This window comes from Ovis aries, chromosome 5, assembly GCF_016772045.2.
Source record: "Ovis aries strain OAR_USU_Benz2616 breed Rambouillet chromosome 5, ARS-UI_Ramb_v3.0, whole genome shotgun sequence".
NCBI lineage: Eukaryota > Metazoa > Chordata > Mammalia > Artiodactyla > Bovidae > Ovis > Ovis aries.
Genome location: NC_056058.1, coordinates 9425734 through 9442063, shown reverse-complemented (window position 1 = coordinate 9442063; position 16330 = coordinate 9425734). Strand labels below are relative to the sequence as shown.

The 16330-nt window shown below is 41.4% G+C and overlaps 1 protein-coding gene across 2 annotated transcripts in view; it reads right to left on the bottom strand.

Moving 5' to 3' along the window:
- ADGRE3 (adhesion G protein-coupled receptor E3) overlaps window positions 1-5160 on the bottom strand; it is a 62408-nt gene extending 57248 nt beyond the window's left edge. For both annotated transcript variants that reach the window (XM_042249788.1, XM_042249789.1), the window contains exon 1: window positions 5093-5160. In XM_042249788.1, the coding sequence (XP_042105722.1) occupies window positions 5093-5117 (25 nt within the window). In that variant the 5' untranslated portion in view covers window positions 5118-5160. The remainder of the gene's footprint in view (window positions 1-5092) is intronic.
- Between the last annotated feature and the right edge of the window lie 11170 nt (window positions 5161-16330).

Here is a 16330-nt window from a genome sequence, read left to right as displayed (position 1 = left end):
ACACACACACACACAGAGACACAGACACACACACACATATATATACATGATATGCACACACAGGAATGTTATTCAAGCTTAAAAATAAGGTGATCCTGTCATTTGCGGCAACATAGATGAACTTAGAGGATATCATACTAAGTGAAATTAAGCCTAATGCACACCGTGTGATTTCACGTATATGAAGTATCTGAAGTAGTCAAACTCACAGAAGCAGAGAATATAAAGGTGGTTTTCAGGGAATTGTTTTTCTATAGGTATACTGCTTTTGCTATACAAGATAAATACGTTCTAGAGATATGTTGTAAAATATAACATTCCCAGTTTTGTAGACTTTAAAATTTGGTGTTGTACACAGAATAACATATTTAAGGCAATGTATGGCAAAACCAATACAGTATTGTAAAGTAAAATAAAGTAAAAATAAAAATTAAAAAAAAAGCATTCACACTTAATACACTAAAAAAAAATGCTAAAAAGATAGATCTCATGTTAATCATTCTTAAAAAAAAGAAAGTAGAAAAGAAAAACATTTCCACCAAAGAACATAATGAACGTTTTAGGACTTCCCTGGTGGTTCAGTGGTTAAGAATCCGCCTGCCAATGCTGGGGATACAGGTTCGATCCCTGGTCTGGGAAGATCCCACATGCCGCAGAGCAATGGAGCCCGTGCACCACAACTAGGAACTCATGCTCTGGAGCCTGTGAGCCGCAGCTTCTGAAGCCCGCGCACCTAGAGCCTGTGCTCTGCCGCAAGAGAAGCCCCGCAGTGAGAAGCCTGTGCGCTGTAACTAGAGAGCAGCTCCCATTCACAGCTACAGCAACAGCAACAACAACAACAACACTAATGTCACATCCGCCCCAGTGGCGACTATAACTTGCAGAGGCAGCTAGTCAAACACATGGCTGGACAGTATTTCCTGGTTCCTAAAATGCAGGCAGTCTGGGCACCATCGAGTTTCCTCAAGGCTAGTCTTCAAGGGTCTCCTTTCAGCCCAGCTCACAATCCTGTGCTCAATAATATGCACATGAGACTTCACTACAGAATTGTAATTAGCCTCCAATTAAAATTAAATAAATTTATATTTTAAAAAAAGAGTTCTCAAAGAGTCATTAGCATGTCAGAATACCAGAATTCTAGGAGACTTCAGAAATCTTCAGCTGACTCTTTCTGTTCATGAAGAAACAGGTCGCCTAGGGGTCAAGTACTTCTGACACCAGTTGTGCAAATTTGAGCAAGTTGTTTAACTTCTCTAAGATTCCATATATGGGACAGGGTGACAGTGTTGCCTGTCTCCTGGGTTTGGGGTGATGACATAAGTGAGGGAATGTGTAAAGCACAATGTTTGGCTGAAATCACTCCATAAAGGCTAGCTGCCTCTATTACCATTTTATTTGCAATAGATTTCTATTTCTTAACTTTTTATTTTATATAGGAGCAGAGTTGATTAACAACATTGTGACAGCTTCAGGCAGACAGCAAAGGGACTCAGCCAAACATATACATGTATCCATTCTCCCCCAAACTCTGCTCCCATCCAGGCTGCCACATAACACTGAGCAAAGTTCCCTGAGCTATACAGTAGGACCCTGTTGGTTGTCTATTTTAAATATAACAGTGTGTACATGTCCATTCCAAATTCCCTAACTACCCAGTTCCCCCCATCCTTCCCCCTGGTAACTGTAAGTGTAGAATTCTATTTTAATTCTTCACTTGCTGCTCATTCTATTATCCTGCCTGTTTCATCTAGGGATGAGGGCAGAGAGTTCATGGATAATTGACATTCACAAATGATCCATCTCAGGAGTTTCCAGAACTCTGCCTGCAGTTGCTGCAAAGCAGGAAACACCTTGTTTGAATTTCTCTCATAAAAATAACTTTTAAACTTTTCTAGGCATAATTGATGGGCTTCCCAGGTGGTGCTAGTGGTAAAGGATCCTTCTGAAATACAAGAGCCTTAGGAGACTCGAGTTTGATATGTGGATTGGGAAGAGCCCCTGGAGGAGGAAGTGGCAACCCACTCTAGTATTCTTGTCTGGAGAAGGCCACCAACAGAGGAGACTCGCGGGCTACAGTCCATGGGGCCGGCAAGAGTCAGACGTGACTGAAACAACTTAGGAAGCATGCATGCAGGCATAATTGATATCTAAAAAGCTGCACACTCTTTCACTTAAATTTGACTCCACAGATATATACCAGATACCTCTTACATTGAAGATGGTGCAGAAGGGGCTGCCAGGGTAAGGGGACCTGGCATTTTCCTTCAAGTAGCTTATATTAATATTATACTATTTTGATAGACTTTATGGTCTGTTACCTGCCTCTGCAACTAAATAACTGTGAGATTTTGAGCAACCTCCCTGTGGTGCCATTTTGTATCTATAATATGGAGGTACTATGTGATAATGTATATAGAACAATCTTAGCCTGATACCAGCCTAAAGTAGGTGCTAAAATATATGTTAGTTTGGGCTGACATTGAAGCTATTGCTATTGTTATTTGAAGTTGGAGAACCGTCTGAAGAGGTGAAGTCAAGGAGTCTTGAGATACTTCTAGAGAGAAAGAGTAGAAAGAGAGAGAGAGAGAGAGAGAGAGAGAGAGAGAGAGAGAGAGAGAGAGAGAGAAACAACCAAAGGCATATTAACAAAAATCTAGAGTGAGGTGGCTTGGGTTCAAATCCTAGTTCTGCCATTTACAAGCTGTGTAACCTTGGACAATTACAATAACCTCTCTGCTCCAGTTTTCTTATCCACTAGATGGAAATAATATTAGTATTCACCTAATGAGCCCATTAGGGGGGTGAATGGGTTAACATACAAGGTGCATAGTGAGTACCTGAATATGTTGGTTATTATTGTTAATATTCAGGAAAAGGGAAAAGGAGGAGGGAAAAATTATACCAGGAGAGGCAGAGGAAAAGTCAGGGCAGTGCTGGGTCACAGAAATTATCACGGAGGTGGTGGTGGTTGTTGTTGTTTAGTTGCTAAGTCATATCCAACTCTTTTGCAACCCCATGGACTATAGCCTGCCTGGCTCCTCTGTCCATGGGATTTCCCTGACAAGAATACTGGAGTGGGTTGTCATTTCCTGCTCCAGGGGAATCTTCCCGACCCAGGGATTGAACTTGGGTCTCCTGCATTGGCAGGAGGATTCTTTCCAATGAACCACCTGGAATGCCCTATCAAGGAGGCTATTGTTCAGTTGCTCAGTTGTGTCCAGCTCTTTGTGACCCCATGGACTGCAGCATGCCAGGCTTCCTTGTCCTTCATCATCTTCCAGAGTTCTCCAAAAGTAGGAAGTCAAGAGATACCTGGAGTAACAGACAAGTTTGATCTTGGAGTACAAAATGAAGCAGGGCAAAGGCTAATAGAGTTTTGCCAAGCGAACACACAGGTCATAGGAAACACCGTTTTCCAGCAACACAAGAGATAACTCTGCACATGAAACATCACCAGATGGTCAATACCGAAATCAGATTGATTATATTCTTTGCAGCCGAAGGTGGAGAAGCTCTATACAGTCAGCAAAAACAAGACCAGGAGCTGACTGTGGCTCAGATCATGACCTTTTTGTTGCCAAATTCAGACTCAAATTGAAGAAACTAAGGAAAACTACTAGGCCTTTCAGATATGACCTAAATCAAATCCCTTACAATTATACGGTGCAAGCGACAAATAGATTCACGGTATTAGATCTGATAGAGTGCCTGAAGAACTATGGATGGAGGTTCGTGACATTGTATAGGGGGTGATGATCAAAACCATCCCCAAGAAAAAGATGCAAAAGGGCAAAATGGCTGTCTGGGAAGGCATTACAAATAGCTGAGAAAAGAAGAGAAGCAAAAGGCAAAGGAGGAAAGGAAAGATACACCCATTTGAAGGCAGAGTTCCAAAGAATAGCAGGGAGAGATAAGAAAGACTTCCTCAGTGGCCAGTGCAAAGAAATAGAGGAAAACAATAGAATGGGGAAGACTAGAGATCTCTTCAAGAAAATTAGAGATACCAATGGAACATTTCATGCAAAGATGGGCACAATAAAGGACAGAAATGGTCTGGACCTAACAGAAGCAGAAGATATTAAGAAGAGGTGGCAAGAATACACAAAAGAACTATACAAAAAAAGATTCCAAATGACCAGGATAACCGCAATGGTGTGATCACTCACCTAGAGCCAGACATCCTAGAGTGTGAAGTCAAGTGGACCTTAGAATGCATCACTATGAACAAAGCTAGTGGAGGTGATGGAATTCCAGTTGAGCTATTTCAAATCCTAAAGGATGATGCTGTTAAAGTGCTGCACTCAACATGCCAGCAAATTTGGAAAACTCAGCAATGGCCACAGGACTGGAAAAGGTCAGTTTTCTTTTAATTCCAAAGAAAGGCAATGCCAAAGAATGTTCAAACTACTGCACAATTGCACTCATTTCACACGCTAGTAAGGTCATGCTAAAAATCCTTCAAACTAGATTTCAATAGTATAAGAACAGAGGACTTCCAGATGTACAAGCTGAATTTAGAAAAAGCAGCGGAACCAAGGATCAAATTGCAAACATTTACTGGATCATAGAGAAAGCAAGAGAATTCCAGAAAAGCATCTACTTCTGCTTCATTGACTATACTAAAGCCTTTGACTGTATGGATCACAACAAACTGTGGAAAATTCTTAGAGATGGGAATACCAGACCACCTTATCTGCCTCCTGAGAAACCTCTATGCAGGTCAAGAAACAACAGTTAGAACTGGACATGGAACAAGGGACTGGTTCCAAATTAGGAAAGCAGTATGTCAAGGCTGTATATTGTCACCCTGTTTATTTAACTTATCAAGGAGGAGAGGATATCAGTTAGAAAATAAGACCCGTGAAGAGGAAGATGAGCAATTCATTGGACTGGACCATAAGGAAAATTTTAGGGATATTTGAGAGTACAGTTTGAATAGGGTGGTGAAGAAGAAAACCATAATCTAAGGGGGAAAGAAGAGTGTTCAAAGAGAACAGAAAATAAAGGAGAAGGAAAGACAGCTAATTATTCAACTAAGTAGCCCCTGATATGGGGCAGGTTAAGGTACGGTCATTGTCAAGGTTACACTTACCTGGAAGAAGTGATGACCCTCGCATTCCTGTGTGCAGGTAACGCTCACCACGGTTCTCGAAGCTCCCTATTGGGCTCTCGACACTTTTCCTATTTCAAGGAAATTTCATGAGTCTTGACACATATCTTATGTCAGCTGACTTAGGAAACCACTATCAGAAAAGTGAACTTCTGTCTTTCACCATCAGACTCATGGTTCTGCTTTTCATCTGTTTATTTTATATACCTTTTCTTCACCTTTATATACATTTTCATATGCTCTCTGTGTAGTAGACTCTCCTAGATACTGTTAATCATCTTTGGGATTACAGAATCAACTGATTCTAGGAAAGGAATGCCTTTAGTTACAGAGCATCATCTGAGGAGAAGGAAGTGACTTTGGTGTCAAAATAAACTTTAACCCTGTGGTTTTGAGCTGGATAAACCAGAATTTAGTGTCTCTATTGTTACCTGAAGTTTCTGAAAGAGTCATTTTTTCCTAGCTTAATGCAGCTAAAGTGTATTTCTTTTTATTTATTTATTTTAAGTTGGAGGATAATTGCTTTACAATGTTGTCTTGGTTTCTGCTGTATAACAATGTGAAATTAGCCATAAGTATACATATATCTGTTGAAATTCCCTCCCATGCCCCGATCCCACCCTTCTGCTGCTGCTGCTGCTGCTGCTAAGTCGCTTCAGTCGTGTCCTACTCTGTGTGACCCCATAGACAGCAGGCCACCAGGCTCCCCCGTCCCTGGGATTCTCCAGGCAAGAACACTGGAGTGGGTTGCCATTTCCTTCTCCAATACATGAAAGTGAAAAGTGAAAGTGAAGCTGCTCAGTCATGTACGACTCTTAGTGACTGCCGGGGTCCAGCCCCGGTGGATCCAGGGTAATTCGAAGGTGGGGATGGAATCGGCATCCTGGAAAAAACTTATTTAATTACAGATATAGAGGGAGATTAGAAACAGATAGTGTAGTAGGAGAATTAATGGAGAAAAGAGGCTGAATAACTGGTTTACGTGGAATACTAATCACCACCTACTTAGGCCACAGGCATCTTTCCATTCTCCTGAGGGAGAGGAGGCACTGAGGCCTCCTCAGTCTGATCTTAGAAGCCCCGGCAAAGTCGGTAGGCTTGGTGCGTACCCTCGTACCAGATGGGAATTCAGCCAGGAAAATGGGGAGCAAGAAAGAAACAACATGGGGGAATCAGTCTTTCCAGAAACTGATCTGATTTATTTATTTTTCAGGTTTGTTTATATACCTTTTTGTTATACACAGGGATGAATACAGAGTCACGCAGGGGTCAGCAGACCTGACCCTTGTCACAATCAGGTGCTTCATATAAAATTATACAAAGGTCTTATGAGTTTCATCATCTTCTGGCCATGAGGTCTGCTGACATTTTATGGTCCTTTCTGATACCGGTCAGTTAACCAGAAAACTTATTTTTCCAGGGGTGATTTTTTCTTAAATCAGGCGCCACCCTCCAAATAAAGTTGCATTCCTATAGGGTGAGGGTGTAGTGAGTTACAATCAAGAAAGGAATTTACTTAACCTAAGGTTTAACATGATTAATCTTAAAGGTTAATACTTATTTCTTTTATATGCTAGTTATATTCATTATAAGGGCAGGAATATGGAGGTTTAGCAGCAAATATTGGCTTAACAAATGTAAACCCTTCACCAATGTTCCCTTTATGATCTGTTTAGTCTTAAGATAGTGATAAAGTTACATTTTTGCATAGCAAGGACACAGTGATTTATAACAAAGTTCAGTGATCTATAACAAAAGAGAAAATTCATTAACTCAAAAAGTCTAGTATTGCTAACATCAAAAAACTACTATATTTCCTTTTCTATATTCTAAATACATTGATTAATATATTCCCAGGTGCCTAAGAATATGGAGGCCTGATGGCAATCATTGACTCATCAATGAAAAAAGCCCTATGCTAATACTCCAGACTCTCTGTGCTGTTTATGGTTGAGAGTTTGTCACACAAGCTAGTCTGTCAGCAGAGAGGTTTGACCTGAGACATCCTTGTCGCACCCAGGGCAGGGAATTAGCAGTAATTATTGGCACGACAAATGAAGAAAAAACCCTTCACCAATATAATTCATAATCAACCCACTAATACTATACTAATGATCTTCTAACTTCTCAAAAGAGTCTGTATTTAGAAAGTTTTAAAACATCCCGTGCCTCTCACAGTTGGGAGGCTGTAAACAATCACATGCGGCTGGACGAGCCTGATCCGGCAGGCCAGAGAACCTTCAGAGTTTGTAAGTTGAAACACTCCTGTCACACCCAGGAATTTTTATTAACTTGGAGCTGCAAGTTAACTCCTTCTCTGAGAGAAATGGTTATGGGGAGAGCCCCCCATAAAGTACTCTGGTTTTGGGGGTAGATGCTCAGGAACAGGGGGTTTCCTGAGGCTTGATCACGCCTTTGCGTATGCCAAGCTTCCTTCCTCATGACCTTTGCCATGGCCGGAGTTCCTCACGCTGGCTCCCAACAAGTGACCCCATGGACTGCAGTCTACCAGGCTCCTCCGTCCATGGGATTTTCCAGGCAAGAGTACTGGAGTGATCCCACACGTCTAGGTCATCACAAAGCAGCAGGTTGAGCTCCCTGTGTTATACAGTAACTTCCCACTGGCCATCTATTTTACATATGTTTACATATGTTTGCATGCTACTCTCTCAGTTTGTCCCACCCTCTTCTTCCCCCACTGTGTCCACAACTCTGTTCTCTCTCTGTATCTTTATTCCTGCCCTGCAAATAGGTTCATCAGTTTTTCTGGATTTCATATATATATATGGATTTCATATATATATTTCATATATATATATGTATACACATTAATATACCATATTTGTTGTTCTATTTCGGACTTACTTCATTCTGTATAATAGGCTCTAGGTTCATCTACTTCAGTTCAACTGACTCAGATTTGTTCCTTTTATGGTCGAGTAACATTTCATTGTATATATGTATCGCAAATTCTTTGTCTATTCATCTGTTGATGGACAACTAGGTTGCTATTGTAAGTAGTGCTGCGATGAACATTGAGGTAGACGTGTCTTTTTGAATTATGGTTAACTCAGGGTATATTCCCAATAGCGGGATTGCTGGGTCATATGGTATTTTTATTCCTAGATTTTTTTTTAAAAAATTTTAATTTTTACTTTATTTTACTTTACAATACTATATTGATTTTGCCATACATTGACATGAATCCACCACGGGTGTACATGTATTCCCAAACATGAACCCCCCTCCCACCTCCCTCCCCATAACATCTCTCTGGGTCATCCCCGTGCACCAGCCCCAAGCATGCTGTATCCTGCATCAGACATAGACTGGAGATTCGTTTCTTACATGGTAGTATACATGTTTCAATGCCATTCTCCCAAATCATCCCACCCTCTCCCTCTCCCTCTGAGTCCAAAAGTCCGTTATACACATCTGTGTCTCTTTTGCTGTCTTGCATACAGGGTCATCAATGCTATCTTTCTAAATTCCATATATATGTGTTAGTATACTGTATTGGTGTTTTTCTTTCTGGCTTATTTCATTCTGTATAGTCGGTTCCAGTTTCATCCGTCTCATTAGAACTGATTCAAATGTATTCTTTTTAATGGCTGAGTAATACTCCATTGTGTATATGTACCACAGCTTTCTTACCCATTCATCTGCTGATGGACATCTAGGTTGTTTCCATGTCCTGGCTATTATAAACAGTGCTGCAATGAACATTGGGGTACATGTGTCTCTTTCAATTCTGGTTTCCTCGGTGTGTATGCCCAGAAGTGGGATTGCTAGGTCATAAGGCAGTTCTAGTTCCAGTTTTTAAGGAATCTCCACACTGTTCTCCATAGTGCTGTACTAGTTTGCATTCCTACCAACAGTGTAGGAGGGTTCCCTTTTCTCCACACCCTCTCCAGCATTTATTGCTTGCAGACTTTTGGATCGCAGCCATTCTGACTGGTGTGAAGTGGTACCTCATTGTGGTTTTGATTTGCATTTCTCTAATAATGAGTGATGTTGAGCATCTTTTCATGTGTTTGTTAGCCATCCGTATGTCTTCTTTGGAGAAATGTCTATTTAGTTCTTTGGCCCATTTTTTGATTGGGTCCTTTATTTTTCTGGAATTGAGCTGCAGGTGTTGCTTGTATATTTTTGAGATTAGTTGTTTGTCAGTTGCTTTATTTGCTATTATTTTCTCCCATTCAGAAGGCTGTCTTTTCACCTTGCCTTATTCCTAGATTTTTAAGGAATCTCCAAGAACATCACCATGTTCTTGATAGTGGCTGTATCAATATGCAATCCCACCAATGGTGCAAGAGGGTTTTCTTTTTTTCTACATCCTCTCCAGCACTTATTGTTTGCAGATTTTTCCATATATTTACTTTTTATTGAATTTGTTAATGACAGAGAGTATTTGCACTGCCAAACCATGCCTAAGAATTCAAAGAAATAGTACAATGAACAGCCTCATCCACCCATCATACAGCACCTTGAAACTTGATTCTTATGCATTTTGATAATTCTACAGTCTTTAAAAAAGTTATAACAAGGGTTGGAATTTTTAAGTCTCCTGCAGGTCTTCAGATTTTTATGCCATTAAATAACATATTCATCTCAGTTCCTAAATGAAATAATCCCTGATACAATTTTGCTGTCAAAAAAATGCACTTTTCAGGAGAAATATGTGGCTCAAGGTCCAAGAGATTATATGTTAAAAGATTTCTGGTTCCCACATGAAGTCTTTAGATTAACCAAGAATCCTCTGTTTCTCAATAATCCGACTTCTCCTTGGCTTGACACGCTCTACTCGCCCAAGCACATCAGAACGTAGACATCTGCCCATCACCTCAAATAACTCCAACATTGTTGCTCAGATAGAGTTTGCAGGTCCCATCAGGTAATTCCATAAGCCTCCCAGGAGTAGGATTCGTGCATTGACACTTTTATCAAGACTCAACTCCTAGAGGGAGATACTCCCACATCAGGATAGTTTTACTCACCCATCTGCTTCATGTTGCCAGTAGCCAGTTGGCAACTCCTACATTTAGCAAAGGGTTTCTATTATAGAGAAACCCAGACTCTGCATTAAGTGGTCACATGCCACTTTGAAATGTTTCTACTGAACTGAAGATACAAAACTAGGAAATTACCAGACTATACAAAACGAGGAAATTACCAGATGGAAAGACTTTTCAGTAATCCTGGGCAGCGTCCTGGTGTCCCTTTTCAGGACTAAAAGTTACTGGATAGCTGAAGCTGTAATTATTAAAGACAGAAGTGCTACATCACCTGTCTTTCACCCCTGATTCTCTGACTGAACTATGTAAAGACACCCCAGAAGGTTGATAACAAAGCTAGGCTGGGACAACCACTGCATCTACAGAATACCTAATACCTTAAATGTTTGGGTATAAATGCATCTGGAATTCTTGTCAAAGATCATTCAAGATCTGTGAAACTTAAGGGTGTTTTAAGTTGAGGTTCTGCTCTCACTGCTTTGAATTTGAATGCACGTCAGTGACTCCTTTGGCCTGAGCAGAAGCTGTACAAACTCCTTCCACCAGCTCACTATGCAGTTTAGACCTGAGTAGGGGAGGCTTTAGCAGCACCTGAACTAGAGCCCCCTTCATTTACTGCCCTTTATGTTAAAGCCATTTGGTTCCTCTCTAGGGATCTGCAAATTCACGGGGCATTTCATAGTTCCAATGCATACTTCAGGTTATTCAGCTAAGCGATATGCTCTGTCAAAGAACTATTCCAAGTGATAGCCAAAACAAGCAAACAAACAAAAAAGCAAAAAAAAAAACACCTTAATATGGAAGACAGAAAAAGCGCTACCCAAATAAAAAATTACTAAAAGAAATAAGATTATTCCCTCCTACCCCTTTCGCCACTTGGTGACCCGAGTTTGGTTGAATTCAATTTGTGGTTACCTCAGGATACAACTCAATGTTTAAATTATAAGTCGGAACCCTCCACAGATTATCCAAAGACATCAGTTCTTTTGAGAGTGGAATGTTCCAGGAAGTCTAATCCAGCCACAACCTACTACAGAGAATTTCTTATGGATGGGGCGCAGGACAGGTTAAGTAAGGTCATTTAAATCTTCATCTTTTATAGCAGATCAGAACCCAAATGGCCTACTTTCTGCAAGATTTCTGATAGGAATTCAGTAGAGCTGATTTCTAGTTTCACATCGACACTTAATATCTGCAATCTTTTTATCCAGAAGTTGTGATCCACATGAAACCGACGAGTGCAGCAAATCTGAGGTAGTCAACCCTTATGAAGTCTCAGTATTTCCTTCGTTCTACGTGCTTGGCAGTGGACTGCAGGGAGGGGAATGCTGTATCACGGTAGATTTCTGGTGGTCCCTGTGGTGCTTTCCTTGCTGTGGTCAACATGGCCCCAGGAAGCCTAGACACACCACTAGTCATTGTCAGTTCCGTTTGCAGATTTTTTGATGGTGGCTGTTCTGACTGATGAGTCACATTACTTCATTGTAGTTTTAATTTGCATTTCTCTAACAATTACTGATGTTTAGCATCTTTTCTTATATTCACTAGCCATCTGTAGGTTTTCTTTGGAGAAATGTCTGTTTAGGTGTTCTTCCCATTTTTTGGATTGGATTCTTTGTTTTTCTGATATTGAGCTGCATGAACTGCTTGTATATTTTGGAGATGAATCTTTTGTCAGTTACTTAATTTGCAGTTGCTTTCTTCCAGTCTGAGGGTTGTCTTTTCATCTTGTTACAGTTTTTTTCTTTTTTCTTTTTGCAGTGTGAAAGCTTTTAAGCTTAATTAGGTCCCATTTGTCTATTTTTGTTTTTACTTCCATTAAAACAAATGACCCAGGAAGTAGGTCAAAGAGGATCTTGCTGTGATTTGTCCAAGAATGTTCTACCTATGTTTTCATCTAAGAGTTTTATAGTTTCCGGTCTTATATTTAGGTTTTTAATCCATTTGAACTTATCTTTATACATGATGTTAAGAAATGTTCTAATTTCATTCTTTTACATGTAGCTGTCCAGATTTCCCAGCACCACTTTTTGAAGAGGCTGTCTTTTCTCCATCGTATAGTCTTTTCTCCTTTGTCAAAGATAAAGTGCCCAAAGGTGTGTGGATTTCTCTCTGTGCTTTCTGTCTTGTTCCATTGATCTATATTTCTGTTTTTGTGTCAGTATTGTACTGTCTTGATTACTGCAGCTTTGCAGTATAGTCTTAAGTCAGGAAGGTTGATTCTTCCAGCTACTTTCTTCTTTCTCAAGATTACTTTAGCTATTTGGCATATTTTGGATTTCAATACAAATTGTAAAAATTTTTGTTCTAGTTCTGTGAAAAATGTCTTTGGTGATTTTATAGAAATTGATTGAATCTGTAGATTGGGTAGTGTAGTCATTTGCATAATACTGATTTGCAAGAGTCATTTTTAAATTTTTAATTATTTAAAAAACCTTTATATTGGAGTATAGCTGATTAACAATGTTGTGATACTTTCATGTGGACAGCAAATGGACTCAGCGATACATATACATGTATCCATTTCCCCCTAGCCTCCCCTCCCATCCAGGCTGCTACATAACACTGAACGGACTAGAACAGTGTTTTTAAATGATGAAAGAAGAGACTGTCAACTCAGAATTTTACATCTGGTGAAAACATCATTGAGGAATGAAGGTTAAACAAAGATGTATCCTTATAAAGAAAAACTAAGAAAATTAATTGATCACAGAGATCCATGAAGAAAAATTAAAGAAGGGAAGTTTCTTAGACAGAAGTAAAATTGTGCCAGAGGGAAATCTGGTGGAAGAGTTTTTTTTTTTTTAAACAAATCTGGGGATTCCCCTTTTCCCTCAGAAGACAGCACTCATCAAATCTGACTGGAGTCTCAAAGTATAGTAGAAGGTGATGAATTATTTGGTCTTTTGGGGCTGTTTAGACCAATGTAGGATTTGGGAATCATTCCCTTTCTCAGCAAATATTTATTAAGATGTAAATTTTTATTATTTTATATTTGTTTGTCTGCACTGGGTCTTGGATCTTTAGTTGGGGCATGGAGAATCTAGTTCCCTGATGAGATATTGAACTCTGGCTCCCTGCAGGGGGAGAGTGGAGTCTTAGCCAGCGGACCACCAAGGAAATGCCTAAGATGAATATATTGAATGACAGGATCTGTGCTACTTTCTAGGGATATAGCAGTGAACAAAATTAGCATAATGTTTTCTACATAGAACTATAGAGAAAGGATACATTTGAGGAAAAGCAGATTTGGGGGGAGAGGTAGAATTGAGTTTTGGATAAGTTGATTTTGAAGTGTTGTGATTTCAACATACATTGTATATGTAATCTAGATCACAAAATGGAGGGTTTCCCCCTTCCACTCCTGGCCAATAGACAGTAATTATAACCATGAAGGTGAAAGTGTTAGTCGCTCAATTGTGTCGGACTCTTTGCCACCTCATGAACTGTAGCCCTCCAGACTCCTCCGTCCATGGATTCTCCAGGCAAGAATACTGGAGTGGTTTGCCAGGCTCTCCTCCAGGGGATCTTCCCAATCCAGGGATTGAACCGAGGTCTCCCACATTGCAGGCAGATTCTTTATCTACTGAGCCACCAGGGAAGCCCAATCATAGCCATAATAATAGAGTAAATCATTGAGACAGTGACTGTAGACTGGGAATAGAGTTCTGAGTAAGCGTTTAAAAATCAAGGAGTGAAGGGACTTCCCAGATGGTCCAGTGGTTAAGAATCTGCCTGCCAAAGCAGGGGACCCAGGTTCAGTCTCTGGCTGGGGTGGATCCCACATGCTGTGGAGCAACTAAGGCAATGTGTTTTAAGTACTGAAGCCCTTGTGCTGTGGAGGCTGTGCTCCATAACAAGAAAAGCCACAGCAGTGAGAATCTTGGGTGCTGAAATGAAGAATAGCCACCGCTGTCTGCAACTAGAGAAAGTCTACAAGAAGCAATGAAGATCCAGCTCAGCCACAGCCCCACTTCCACCAAAAATCAGGGAGTGAAGGAGCTGCTAATAGAGAAAACAGGGCAAGAATGGACAGATAGATGGGGAGAGACGAGTAGAGTACAGTTTCATGGAGGACCAAGGAAAGAGACCAAAGTGAATTGACTGAAAGCATTCACAGGACAGAGCAGTAAGGAGGCTGTTCTATTCTTGGGAAGAGCAGCTCCAGTGGTGAGGATGATAGTGGTGACGAGGATCCTGGTGGAGAAAGATAGTACAGGTGGTGGTGGAGACGATGGTGGCAGCGGGGACAATTGTATTGGTGGTGCTGGTGGTGATAATGTTACCGAAAGGAGTGTGTGGGCCCAGCTGCTCGCTGCTCAAAAGCCAATAAACAGGCCAGGTTGGTGGAAAGGGAAGTTTGCTTTATTTCAGATGCTGGCCACTGGGGCCGTGGGGAGGATGGCTGACATCTCTCCAAAGGCCTGTCCCACCCGTGCTGAGAAGCAGGGAGTGAGAGCATTGTAGTGTCCAGGGGTGGTGGGGGGTGGTGGTGGGGGCTCCATGCAGAAACAGCATAGTCATCTCTAACAGTTATCTTTAAATTGGTTATCAGTTGGTCTGACCAGCATCATCTTGCTTGTTTTAGATACAGTTATCTTCAGTTCCAGGGTACACTTGTTCCCATTTCTTTGCAGTCAGTTCTCAGAATTGGGGCAGCTCAAGTCCTGGGTACAGTCTGGTCATCAGGTAGTTAACTTCTCCACCTGGTGTTTCAGTATCTATAAGACAGCTCACAGGATATCGCTCAGAATATTATCTACAGCCCTTGAGAAAGAATGAAAGGTCATTGATTCTGCTTAATGACTACATTATCGTTATTTAGTCTCCTTTGACTGTTTTCCATGGTTTCCACATTTCTCACTTCTCTAATTAAACTTATTCTTTGACTAAAGTTTACCACAGACAAAAGGCAGGGAGAGGATATGTTGGTGGGGGGCGGGCAAGGACCATGGGGTCCTGCTTCATTTCAGTAAAGGTGATGGTTGTGATGGTGATGGTACTGATAACAGTGGAGGTTGGTGGCAGAGATCATGGTGGTGGAGGTGATGATGGAGGCCAGAATGGAGTAGATTGAAGAAAAACTGGGAGGTGAAGAAGTGCAGACACCAAGTACAGTCAACATCAACTCTAGACAGAGTTGGAGCCTAGAGTGTGAATGAGAGAAGATGAAGGGGGACTTCTTTGGGTAGTTAGAGCTTGGTGGAATTAGCCAGCTCTTGGGGTTGATTTCCCTGGTGGCTTGGATAATAAAGAACCTGCCTGCAATGCAGGAGACCTAGGTCCAATCCCTGGGTCAGGAAGATCCCCTGGAGAAGGGAAGGGCTATTGACTCCAGTATTCTTGCCTGAAGAATCCCATGGATGGAGGAGCCTGGCTGGTGGCAGTCCCTGGAGTGATAAAGAGTCAGACACGACTGAGTGACTAACACTTTCACTTTTTCGCTTGGGGTCGACAAGGCTGTGAATCTTGCACAGTAAGACTGTTGGGTTCTCAACGTTTCACTGGCCCAGCAGCCACGTGGTGGGCCTTCTTGTTCTTTCTTCTAGTGGCCCTCTGGAGGTGGAGTGAGAGTTGGAGGCAAGAGTTGATCAAGAAGGACAGACAGTGCCACCTAATTGTCAGGCAAATGTTGTTGCAGAGTGGTAGTTCTAGAGCCAGACTGTCTAGTTTCAAATCTTGGCTTGGCCAGTTACTAGCTATGTGACTTGGGGAAAATTATTCCACTTTTCTGTCCCTCAGACATCTCTGTTCTGGAATAACTTTAACAGTCTTCAGAATGGTTGTTCTTTCATCCCATTCTTTGTCCTGCAGCTGAGAGAGCTTTCAGAAACATGAATCTGAGCCCATCACAACTCTGCCTTACAGCCCCACAGATACTTTGCAGGCTAAATGTGCATCATAGGTGTATAAGTCCCACTCAATCTGGCCCCAGTTCACCTCTCCAGCCTCATTTCCCACTCTTCTCCCTCAGGCTGTCCACCTTTCCTGAGTAACTTTGCTTAGGCACCCCTGCACACACGTTCGTGGTCCAGCCTCCGTGTGGTCACCTCCACCTGGAATTTCCCTTTTCCCTCCACTGCTCTGCCCTTGGCCACAACTTCCATGTGTGCATTTTTGTAAATACATCCTTCCTTGACTCCCAAAGTAGACCCCCTGGAGCTCTACTCTGCCTTCTTCTCTACTCTAAGGTAGAGTTAACATT